This window comes from Salvelinus namaycush, chromosome 5 (genome assembly GCF_016432855.1).
Source record: "Salvelinus namaycush isolate Seneca chromosome 5, SaNama_1.0, whole genome shotgun sequence".
Taxonomy (NCBI): Eukaryota; Metazoa; Chordata; class Actinopteri; order Salmoniformes; family Salmonidae; genus Salvelinus; species Salvelinus namaycush.
The window spans coordinates 21,828,260-21,841,353 of NC_052311.1; the positions used below are offsets into that span (position 1 = coordinate 21,828,260).

The 13,094-nt window shown below is 42.1% G+C and overlaps 1 protein-coding gene across 1 annotated transcript in view; it reads left to right on the top strand.

The window, feature by feature from the left end:
- Nucleotides 1–12,820, top strand: part of LOC120048047 (alpha-1,3-mannosyl-glycoprotein 4-beta-N-acetylglucosaminyltransferase B) — a 182,480-nt gene extending 169,660 nt beyond the window's left edge. Inside the window, exons 9-15 of the mRNA XM_038993728.1 lie at nucleotides 219–349; nucleotides 657–764; nucleotides 1,893–2,086; nucleotides 5,732–5,810; nucleotides 8,071–8,158; nucleotides 10,309–10,421; nucleotides 10,645–12,820. Coding sequence (XP_038849656.1) covers nucleotides 219–349; nucleotides 657–764; nucleotides 1,893–2,086; nucleotides 5,732–5,810; nucleotides 8,071–8,158; nucleotides 10,309–10,421; nucleotides 10,645–10,668 — 737 coding nt within the window. The 3' untranslated portion in view covers nucleotides 10,669–12,820. The remainder of the gene's footprint in view (nucleotides 1–218; nucleotides 350–656; nucleotides 765–1,892; nucleotides 2,087–5,731; nucleotides 5,811–8,070; nucleotides 8,159–10,308; nucleotides 10,422–10,644) is intronic.
- The last annotated feature ends 274 nt before the right edge of the window (nucleotides 12,821–13,094 follow it).

Genomic DNA, 13,094 nt, shown 5'->3' on the forward strand with positions numbered 1-13,094 from the left:
ATATTTCAAAAACCTGTCCAATCCCTTCAGACCTTTCAGATTTTCACCAAGGGCCTTGGGATAGGAGCTAAGGGACACTTTACAATTGGGAAGTAGTGTTTCATAGGCTCAAGATATGATGAAATGTTTAGAAATGGACAAGGTACTAGCTGAACAACCTTTGGTGCTATTTGATGATGTCACGCATTGTAACTAAGTTGTATATCGTCTCTTCTCAGGTAAGATGTTCAAGTCCGTGGACCTGTCGCTGATCGTTGAGTTTATGCTAATGTTCTACAAGGACAAGCCAATTGATTGGTTGCTGGACCACATCATGTGGGTTAAGGTGTGCAACCCGGAGAAGGACGCGGTAAGTTCAACCTCCCCCATGGTAAACCTAGGCCCAGTTGGAAGTAAACCTTTCCTTATATGTTGTGGTAACCACTGTCCTGATACAAGCTGTCGTTCAGACCCAGTCATGTTAGATCAGTGATTACTTCAAGGGAGAGAGAAAATAAAGATATGTTACAGAGTATCCAAGCAGGGAGTTACATGTAAATACTATGACTTTCCAAACTGGTCTCAGTCTCAGAAAATGGTGCAACTCCCACACACTCATACTCTCTTTCTCTCTCCCTCCTCCTCTTTCCCACCTCTCCCCTGCCTGTCACACACAGAAACACTGCGACAGGCAGAAGGCCAACCTGAGAATTCGCTTCAAGCCCTCTCTCTTCCAGCATGTGGGCACCCACTCTTCCTTGGCCGGAAAGATCCAGAAACTCAAGGTATGGAGGTGTATGTGTGTGTGTGTGTGTGTGTGTGTGTGTGTGTGTGTGTGTGTGTGTGTGTGTGTGTGTGTGTGTGTGTGTGTGTGTGTGTACACACACACACACATGAGGCTTACTAGCTTCCACTCACTGTGCATGTGTCATATTATCTACTTAAGTCTGTGTATGTTCAAATATTAGTTTTCAAGTCTCTGAGCCCTGCACTGGAATACATTTCAAGTCACCATACAGACTCCAGCTGTAAAGACTTTGTTTAATGTCTCTGATTACTATGTTAAGAGCAATGGATATCAGCCTGAATACTGCTACTGTAGTCTAACCCAGGGTTTTCCAAACTCAGTGCTGGGTGCATGTTTTAGTTTTTGCCCTAGTACTACACAGCTGATTTAAATATCCAACTCAACTTTAAATATCCCCAGGACCGAGTTTGGGAAAACCTGGTCTAACCCAATCAATTCACTATTGATCCGCTCGTCCTGGACAAAGGCTTTCTCAATTCAGATTCTTTACCAAGCAGGCCAGCTCACTACTCTCTCTCTATACATTAATGCTTACATGTATTTAGCAAATACTCTCATTTGATGAAGAGTATTTTATTTATTATATTGCATTGCTTATTTGAATAGGGATAGGTACAATTAGAACTATGACACATTCAGCTAGAGTGGGATGAATTGGATGCACTATCACCATCATCATTATCGTAGGAATTTGAATTACAGTTGCAAAGGCCTATAAGCAAGCTGAAAATGTTTTACAATGTTACAAGTCATCTCTCAGAGATTTGTTGTGACATTATCTGGTGTTAGAAATATACTATTCTCTTTTATCATGAAATTGCACATTCTCCATGTGGAATTTCATCATTTTAGCCAACAGTAATGTAGTTACTCTCAACCCCAAAGCCACTTGGAGGAGAGATGAGAGAGTATGACTCACATTCATTTTCAAGTAAATCATGTAAATTGAATAGTTAAAGGATTTAAATGAACATTTAAGTCAGACTTCCAGATCTCAATTCAGAATTCATCCCTGTCTTTAGAACTGCACCCTCAAAGTCAATCTAGAAACACCTTCATGTCTTCTCCCTAAACCCCCCTCTTTGGGTCTAATTATTCATTCCAGGACAAGGACTTTGGCAAGCAGACCCTGCACAAGGGCCACGCCAACCCGCTGGCGGAGGTGACCACCAGCCTGAAGACGTACCAGCACTTCACCCTGGAGAAGGCCTACCTGGGAGAGGACTTCTTCTGGGCCTTCACCCCTGTGGCTGGGGACTTCATCCGCATCCGCTTCTTCACGCCCGTCCGCATCGAAAGGTGTGTGTGTGTGCTCACATGCTTGGATACACACACATACAGTTGAAGTCGGACGTTTACGTACACCTTAGCCAAATATATTTAAACTCAGTTTTTCACAATTCAGTTCTGCCCACAAATTTTCTATAGGATTGAGGTCAGGGCTTTGTAATGGCCACTCCAATACCTTGACTTTGTTGTCCTTAAGCCATTTTTCCACAACTTTGGAAGTATGCTTGTGGTCATTGTCCATTTGGAAGACCCATTTGCGACCAAGCTTTAACTTCCTGACTGATGTCTTGAGATGTTGCTTCAATATATCCACATCATTTTCCTCCCTCATGATGCCATCTATTTTGTGACGTGCACCAGTCCATCTTGCAGCAAAGCACCCCCACAACATGATGCTGCCACCACCGTGCTTCACGGTTGGGATGGTATTCTTCGGCTTGCAAGACTCCTCCTTTTTCCTCCAAACATAACGATGGTCATTAATGGCCAAACAGTTATATTTTTGTTTCATCAGACCAGAGGACATTTCTCCAAAGAGTACGATCTTTGTCCCCATGTGCAGTTGCAAACCGTAGTCCGGCTTTTTTATGGCGGTTTTGGAGCAGTGGCTTATTCCTTGCTAAGCAGCCTTTCAGGTTATGTCGATATAGGACTCGTTTTACTGTGGATATAGATACTTTTGTACCTGTTTCCTCCAGCATCTTCACAAGGTCCTTTGCTGTTGTTCTGGAATTGATTTGCACTTTTCGCACCAAAGTACATTCATCTCTAGAAGACAGAACACGTCTCCTTCCTGAGCGGTATGACGGCTGCGTGGTCCCATGGTGTTTATACTTGAGTACTATTGTTTGTACAGATGAACGTGGTACCTTCAGGCGTTTGGAAATTGCTCCCAAGGCTGAACCAGAATTGTGGAGGTCTACAATTATTTTTCTGAGGTCTTGGCTGATTTCTTTAGATTTTCCCATGATGTCAAGCAAAGAGGCACTGAGTTTGAAGGTAGGCCTTGAAATACATCCACAGGTACACTTCCAATTGACTCAAATAGTGTCAATTAGCCTATCAGAATCTTCTAAAGCCATGACATCATTTTATGGAATTTTCCAAGCTTTTTAAAGGCACAGTCAACTTAGTGTATGTAAACTTCTGACTCATTGGAATTGTGATACAGTGAATTATAAGTGAAATAATCTGTCTGTAAACAGTTGTTGGAAAAATTAAGTAGATGTCCTAACCGACTTTCCAAGACATTTGTGGAGTAGTTGAAAGCCAAGTTTTAATGACTCCAACCTAAGTGTATGTAAACTTCCGACTTCAACTGTACATGGCATGCTTGAATACACAAATATACATGGACCCACACACATGCACAAACACACATACACTGTGCTAGTGGACAAAGACGATCTCCACACAGATCTCCACACATGTCCCAGACTGTCGCTCTCGCTCTCCCCTCTCTCCCTCTCTCTCTTTATCTCATCCTCTTGCTCCCCCCTCTCTCTCCCCCTTTCCCTCTCGCTCTCCCCTAGTCCCATGTGAATAATCTGCATACACATTACATAAATATACATACAGTATTTAAACACAAATGTAAATGACTTGCATTTTCAATAGGCATCCAGTCACAGATCACAACAACCACGTTGTTCCTCCATGTCTTCACATTACTGTCAGGGCAGATGGTCTATCAGCTTCTGGATCCCTCAAACTGATCATGCCTCTGTAGACACCACTGTCTTCTAATGGTGACGCTGTGGCTCTGTGGTCACCACTGTCTTCTAATGGTGACGCTGTGTCTCTGTGGTCACCACTGTCTTCTAATGGTGACGCTGTGGCTCTGTGGTCACCACTGTCTTCTAATGGTGACGCTGTGGCTCTGTGGTCACCACTGTCTTCTAATGGTGACGCTGTGGCTCTGTGGTCACCACTGTCTTCTAGTGGTGACGCTGTGTCTCTGTGGTCACCACTGTCTTCTAATGGTGACGTTGTGGCTCTGTGGTCACCAGTGTCTTCTAATGGTGACGCCTTGGCTCTGTGGTCACCAGTGTCTTCTAATGGTGACGCTGTGGCTCTGTGGTCACCACTGTCTTCTAATGGTGACGCTGTGGCTCTGTGGTCACCACTGTCTTCTAGTGGTGACGCTGTGTCTCTGTGGTCACCACTGTCTTCTAATGGTGACGTTGTGGCTCTGTGGTCACCAGTGTCTTCTAATGGTGACGCTGTGGCTCTGTGGTCACCAGTGTCGCCTCAGTTGCTCTTTTGGGGGGTGTGGTCCAGACTGCTGTTAGGTACTTGGTGGGACATGCATTTGTACAAAGCAAAATGTAGAGGGAGTTTGAACTGGGTGACTGGCTGGCTGGCTGGCTGGCTGGCTGGCTGGCTGGCTGGCTGGCTGGCTGGCTGGCTGGCTGGCTGGCTGACTGACTGACTGATGATGATGATGATGATCATAAGAGCCTGAGCAATGGAGCAAACGGACCAGCTGTATCCCCACGTTCAAAATAGGGGTGCACCCCCTATTCTTTTCTCTTGAAAATGATAATGATCCATTGGGTCATTTATCATGTTCAATGATTAGTAGTGTTTTGAGCTAGTATATATTAAAATAGATGTGGCCATTTTATATATGATATAATAATGAATTGCTTTTAGAACCCTGTCCCCCGTCGCCTCAACATGAATGGTTTTGACCACTGGACAGTTTTGCTTCACTCACACGCGCCACTGTGTTGGTTCAGTGCAGTTAGAAAGCACTAGTTGCACCTCTGGTGTATAAAATGAAAAGGCACCTGCAAAAGAAAATTGTTAATCTATTTTGTTGTGCTGTTGTTACATTTATATCGTTGTTTCATGTCTGATGGTGTTGATTCAATGGTGTTGTTCCATATCTTTTGAGCTGCGTGCACCACGAGCAAATTCATTGTATCGTTTCACTTTGCCTGTTAGAACCATGATGAGCACGGGCATGTTTGCTTAGGCTTCGCTGTATCATAGACTCTGACTCTGAGTAGCCTTCCATCAGTTTACCAAAGGTTGCACCTTAGCAGAAAACTTCAAGTCCGGTAGCTCGAGGCCTGTCAATGAGTAGCTTGCAATTGAGAAATAATCAGTAGGCCTAATATATTATGATTCAATCTGTGAAATAACCCCCGCCCCCATTCTGCATTTTGTCATATTTCTTTTCCCAACATCAATCGGTTAAGTCAAATAGTTAAAATGTTTTGATTCAGTTACAAAAGTAACATTTCTGGGTGAGCCCATATGCAAGCACATCGTGGACGCTTTGCGGTTACATATGGAGCCAAGCTGTGTCTTTATGTGCCTATGTGCCTAATGAAAAAGCACAGGATAATTTGTATTTCGATAAAACAAACAGCTCTGCTTGGCTTGGTAAGTAATATTCACCAAATAAGCCATTTCTAGTCTTTGCATCAAATATGTATGCTGCTGAGACAAGTTAATTTTAAACATTTTCATGGCACCAAAAAAAAGTCCATGTCTGAAGAAAAGTGGGCACCCATAATGATGATGATGATGATGATGATCGTGGTGGATCAATTTGTGTTGAATATCAAATTGACATCTCCCCATTTGTTATTCTCTCTCTCTCTCTCTCTCTATCTATCTATCGATCTATCTCTATCTTTCAAGGTATTTCTTCCGTAGCGGGAACATTGAGCACCCAGGGGACAAGCTGTTCAACACCACTGTGGAGGTGCTGCCTTTTGACGTGAGTCTCACCGCTATTTACCCGATTCAATCCCAGCACATTATTACCATTACATAACCTTTACCATATATTATCTTGCCATATGAGGCTCGCCACTATAAGCCTGATTCATCCTGTCCCAGACGAGAGAGCCCATTTTCTATGCCAGGCTAAATCGTGCCTCATTGTTATGTATCCAAATAAATTTCACTAGTCAACCCCGGGCTCTATGCGTATTCTGGAAAATAATGCAACTCCGTGGAAAGTCCGCTAACGCGTCGTGGAACACACCTTCCATATTGTTCAATATCCCTTACATATACTGAGTATACCAAACACTAGGAACACCCCCTTTGCCCTCAGAACAGCCTCTATTTGTCAGGCTATGGACTCTACAAGGTGTCGAAAGCATTCTACAGGGATGTATTGTTACATACAGGGTCTCAAGATCATATACTTTCAGAAGATCTCTATTATTTTGTGTTGTTTCTATTGAGAAACAGCCCATTTCCTGGGAAGCCACACTGGATACATCACTCTTCCTCAAGTGGAAAGATATAATTCTCTCAAGTGGAAAGACATATGAAGTCAGCTTCCATCTGGTTGACATAGGAGCACATAAGCCACGTTTAAGGGCGAGCACCCACAGTGTTTAAGCCCTAGAGGACACAGAGAAGAGATGAGAAATGACTCAAGACAGAGTGAGGTTCTCTCTCAAAAAAAGAGAGTACAAGAGAGATATTGTGGAGAAAGAAACAGAGAAAAAGAGGACTCCCGGGCGGTGGTAATCAAATCAGTCTCCCGCCGGCCACGGTTTGAGAGCTTTCACCCGGCAGGGTGGCTAGGCGAGGCGGGGATTTCAGATTAAGTTCCGCAAACTGACGCTCGCCGCGACAGATTAATAGCTGGATTTTTTCCCCCCCTCTCTCTCCTCCCTCTCTGTCTATCTCTATTTTATTATTTATTCTCCCTCCTTCACTCATTCAATCTCTCCCTACACCTGACTGTCATTGAGACCCTGTAATGCTGCAAGAGGGTGGAGGTGTTTCTGTTTTTGTTGTTGTTGTTGTTGTTGTTCCTCCTATGGGAAGAATATGAGTAGAAGTGTTAATGATGAGTAGAAGTGTTACATGTCTTTAGAGTCATAACAAGTTATTCTGGTCTTAGAATGGAGAAGAAAGGATTGAGGAAAGAAAGGTAAGGAAAGACAGAGAGAATAAAGACGAGGAAAGATAAGAAGAAAACAAGAAGATGATGGAGAGGGAGGGAGAGAGAGAGAGACGCTGTCAGGTGCAGTTAAACGGCGGGAGGAGGGAAATGTCATATTTTTACAGTGTAGCGTACAGATGTACAGTAGGATCTTAATTTGATCACTGTTGTGTTACTGAGAGTACAGATGAGCTTTGTGACTTACATAAATCCACTGAAAACCCACACTAACACACGGTTATATTAACAGTATTGCACTTTTATGGAGCCTACTTTATGTAGCAAATAGCCTAACCACCGATCAAGCAACATTATGCACTAAACGTTCAAATCCTGTTGCTGCAGGATTATTTTGCTGTGACAATATAGGTCAAATTAAGATCCTACATCTGTAATTACTTGTGTGATTGGGCATACATTGATTTCTATTTAGAGGACCAACAGAAAGGGAAAATCCTGCCACAAAAGGTCAGCTTGTTTTCCCTCACTCCGTCCTCGTGTCCTTTCTCCTTCATTGCTTTAGATAAGCGAGTCAAACAGATATTTCTCCAACAGCATCAATTGCTATGACCCAGCAGCAACACTAAAGAGTCCCGCTGTATTAACTATGATGACCCATTGATATCTTTCTCGCTTTTATGTTGTAAGACAAGAGGTCAAAGTTAGGTTGATCTGAGTTCACGACTAGTGCCGTCAGGTGTGTGTGTGTGTGTGTGTGTGTGTGTGTGTGTGTGTGTGTGTGTGTGTGTGTGTGTGTGTGTGTGTGTGTGTGTGTGTGTGTGTGTGTGTGTGTGTGTGTGTGTGTGTGTGTGTGTGTGTGTGTGTGTGTGTGTGTGATTTACTAACTGAATTTGGAGATAAAAGGAGGTCAGTACCAAGGAGTTTGCTGTTGTCAATGCATTGGTTGATGATGTATACAGTAGATTTTAGCTATGATCTGAGTGCAGATCAAACAGGGTTTCTGCCTGCATTGATCTTGGTTGTGTGTGTGTGTCTGTATTCGGCACGCGTGCAAGCGTATATGTGTTCCTGTGTTGTGTTCCTCACACACCTCTCTCTCTTTCTCCTACAGAATATCCAGTCAGAAAAAGAGGCCTTGAAAGAGGGGAGAGAGAAAACACCAAAATACCACAGAACAGAGGATGGCTTTATCAGAATAGGTGAGTATTTTGCTTTCCGTAGCAAAATTTTTGTTACTGTACCTTCTAATGAAAATGACCCAGAATTAAATTAGTGCCGTGCTATCAAGGACATGTTTCAATAGGTGGTTGTTAGTACTGGGGATGTATTTATCAGAAGTGTTAAGAACTAGTACTGCAGAAAGAATCACCCAAAGCCAAACAAAGGACTCCACTGTCATAAAAATGATGTCATCTTTTTTAGAGAATCCAACACTGTACTCCCTGCCAAGATATCCCTCCAAAATTCTTTCCCTTTTGTTTTCATCCATCCATTCGTCAGTCCCCTTCATCTAACAAAACCTTGTGCCAGATTCTAACCGGTACTGGCAAACAGGAATAGTTCACATGGACTAAGACAGGCCCTGACAAATTACACACGCACAAACACACACACATACACTCATACACAGGCCCCTGACAAATCCATCTCACTCAATTACTGAGGGCTCCAACACATGATTAGCTGCTGCACCGTCTAGGACTTTCACAGGAGGACGGAAAGAGTAGATAAGGACTACCTTCACAGTTTTTAGAGGACCTTAGGTGCTCTTTCTGAAATTGCGTGAAGTGCAAGACAAGTGTTGCACCGGTGCGCTTTAAAACGATAGCATGGTACTCATTGAAGATAATTGGATTTAATGACATTACAGTGTTTTATATCATATTGAAATAGGAGGATGGGTTAAATGTAGTTAACATAAGGTAGAAATACGGGTTTGAGCTCAATTCCGTTACAATTGAATCGGTGGCAAAGTGTTAGATACACCATCGTTCCTTCCTTAATTAGAGATCTGAGGAGTGGATTTGTTATGCAATAGGGCAGAGACCTTGCTTTCATGTACACTATTATCTATCCACTGACATACAGATTGTTGATTAATTCAATGAAGGAAGGAAGGAAGGGAGTAGACAGCGAGTGAGGATGCGTGTTCTGAGTAGTCAAACACATCCCCAGGCCAGTGATTACTGTCTCCGTAACACAGAGACAGGCTTTCATCCCCTTGAAAGAGGTACTCCTTCTGACAGCATATAAATTACTACAAGCACTCCCGCTCATTCATAAATATTTCAAGGGGGAATCAATATCAATCTGGCACAGTAGTTCACGTTTGGACCAAATCAATTAATTGTGCGATATTGCTATCAAATGTTCACCAGGTTCTTCTCCCTCCAGCTCTACTTTCAGGCATAGTGTAACCTAAACCATAGAACTCACTCTATCACTGTGTAACAAGATTGATATGAGAGAGAATTCATTGTGTATTGTTAGCATTTCAGTAGTAGATCAACAAAGAAAGCATAGCAAGCTGAATGCATGTTATGGTCATATTTGATACCACCGCCTTGCCTTGAACCAATTGAAATGTCAACACAACATATCTTGTATCGAATGTGCTCTCTGTTAGAATTTAGGAGCCCATGCAGTATTTATTGAGGTACAAATGAAATGCAATGCTTCATCATGACTACAGTGTTTATTGACAAAGTCAATAGACCCTTTTTCAGTACACGATGCACAGATGCATGCGACTCTTGGCTGCAGTAAGCAAGCCATCGCCATCTGTGCCCATTCAACATAGCTTAGATTTACATTTTTATTACTTCTAAATAAAATAACTTTTTGGGATTCTCGTACGCTTACAATTATGTTTTGATTCTTGCCTGAACAGTCGCTAAGATTCTGTTTGGTTGTGATCTCTGTATCCAAAATAACAATTTTGGATACAGCAGTTGTTTGCTAGAATGCTAATGCTCATTGATATACTGTAGCCTGTAGCAAAAGCTAGCCAAAGAGCCACTTTACTGGTTGAAGTTGAAGTGTTTTTTAAGTATAATGCAGCTGATTTGCGATGATGACACAAACATTATATTAAGCAGGACATTCATACGAACTTTAAAATCCAATTATAATCCAATTACAATCCATAAGCAACATGTAAATAGAGGCTTTTTTGGCCAGTTGCTGGCATTCTATAAGAATTCCCCCTTGTTCTGCCACCAGCTTGCACGCATCGCCCTCGTGCGACAATGTTTGTAAACACAGAAAGGGGTCTATAGATGTCCAGCCACAGTCTATTGGTTATGTTGGTCTGATATATCGATCCTCTCTCTCTCTCTCTGACCTCTAGGAGTGTTCCATAATGGGATCGCCGAGGGGGAGGTGGATCCCACATTCGGGCCCCTGGAAGCCCTTCGTCTCTCTGTGATCACAGACTGCCCCGTCTGGGTCATCCTGAGCGAGGTAAGCCGGCCCAGCCATCACCCGTTCACCACAGAGCCTTGGAAGCCTTGTCTAATAAAGAATCCCTTGTATTTTAGGCAACTTAAAGTGATAGTTCACTGAAAAATCTAAGTTGGTCAGATGTTTTCAGGCTTCAAAGTGGTCTAATGCAAAGTAGAATATATACCTCAAACAGATAGATGTATACGATTTTGTCTCAAATGCTATTCCTCTTGCACTTCAGATATTCATCAAGAAAGCAGAGTGAATGTCAACACCCCGCAGCAATACCTCAGTCATCCGTTCGACCGTTCGACAGAGGAACGTAGCCTTTGAAAGCTATACTCATTCCCTGGCTTTTGGCAATTAGTTTCTCGAGCGTAGTCGGAGTGCGCCATCTGTTGGCGAGATCTTGCCATCGCAGGGTCCTTCTGAGACTGTCAACTCAATCCACGGTTGACAGACCGTGTGGGAAGATCTTCCCAGACACGCGTAATCGGAGAACGCGCCCTGCGTGGACGACACACAGCTGTATTTAGGAAACTGTATTTATGTGTACATAAAGGTTTATGTTTTAAATAACTGTAATTACACTGGTAATTGTCAAATAGCTCGCAAGATTGTTTAGCTCCTTTTGATGACATTATGACAATGAAATGTTGCTGCTTCGGAATCAAAGACTTGGCCTACAACGTCACCAAGATACAGGTATGTCTGAATTGTGCAACTTCAATAACTGATAATCCTGTTTGACAAATGTTATTGGTTTTACCCAAATGTATTCCTAATAGGCAGAATCTACCGCACACTCATAGCTGATTTGTGAAGGTGCTGGAGGCAAAAGGCAAAACTGGAGAAACAGGAAATAGTCTCCGCACACAAAAATGTATTTAATTGTGGCTGAGCTTTCGGGCAGTCGATCAAATGTATTCATAAAATACCCATGTATGTGGATATAGGCCTAATATGCATATTTATGTCACACAATCATATGAATGATCTCTATTATGTGTGTTGATATGTATTTACAGTGAGTGTCCACAAAAGTCAGTCAGAAAAGTAGCCTAGGCCTATACAGTGTAGAAGGAAATAGAACTTTAGCCAGAAAGTACACACATGTCTAATGTTTGAATAAAATATCTTTATATGGTCAATTCTAAAGCCAGAAGTCAATATAGGCACATTATGATTATGGTTCCAACATCTGTTTGAGATTTATTTCATGAACCATCTTCCCTAACATTGTTTTTTCCCCTTCTCCGCCTATCAATTTGCCTTAATGTGACATGAAGTTAACCAGGTTGTGGGGATAAATCAATGTAAGGCAAGGCCAGACATAAGCTACTCAATTGCATTAGCTAGGGAACTGGAAAAGACAGCAGCCTCAATAATACAGGAAACATTTCTGATTTACAGGAAGCATATCTGTTGGATTTTCTCTGTCCGCCACATTTCAGATACACAAGGTTAGTTGTAATCCAAGGAGCCACATATCAGATACACACATGGAGTAATTGTCTGGACTAGTCGGATGTAAGAGAAATATGTAGCTCTAATCAATGCATGAAGAATCATCTTTACTTCTCAGTAGAATCTATGTTTCTCATAATGACCATGAAGAAGTCAAGGAAGGAGGTCTCATGAGAGAGTGAAACTCCAATATGACAACCCCTCTTGTTCCACATGTTCTGCACTACTACTATAATGAATTGATGGTGGAATTTATTAAAGTACTATAATTGTCCTGACACCAGACTTATACATCTTCCTAATAGGCTCTGTGACGGCAAGGGCCAAACTCAAGTTCTATGTATTACTAGATGCAAAGTATTTTGCAGTTAAAGGGACACATTCATTTGCTTTTGCATACTTGGATCCAAAAACCATTCCTTTATCAGAGCCCAACCGAAAAACCATTGAAAGCCCTTGATCGAAATCTAAAGAGTTGTCGGCACAGAACAGGAGTATGGGATTTCAGCCAATACAAGTGTACTGAAAGAGAAATTAAACTTGGGGACTTAAATCAGAAGCGAGGCCGCTTTTCTATCGAATACAGAATGCAACATTGATTCTGCTCAATGTTAACACGGTTCCTCAGCATCAACTGACCTAAACTTGTTTTCCATTTATTGGGGTGTGCACTCCAGTAAACAAGCTGTTCTAGGAGCCCCTTCGTTGCTATCGGTATGGCCACAATACAGTAGCAGGTGCGTGGGTGCATTAAGTCAATGTAGGGCTATGGATAGAAAAATCTGGACTGTACCCAATGAGCAAAGAAGGAGAAAGAGTTTTCTTTTCTTGTAAGGTGCACTGGAATGCTTTGCTATTATATGTTGTATTTTGTATCATTTAGATAAAATATATTTAATGATGTTATCTATCCATTCTGTGAATTGTAATAAAGACGGAATTTCAATTGACATGGGTTTGTTTTTGTTTCAAGTTATTTGCTCTGGTCAATTCAATGCAAATCTGAGTAATCTCGTGTGAATTAGTCTGCTTTTGTGAAAGGTAGGCTACGCTACTTTTCTGGTACCAAATCACATGTACATGGGTCACATTCCTTGCATATTTCATTAATGGACCATGTGACTGCAACGTCCCATTGATATTTTGACACCATAGGCTTTGGTGCTCGGTAGGATGCAAGTGAGTAGGCCTATGTGTAGCTATGACATTGTGCTAGATAGAATT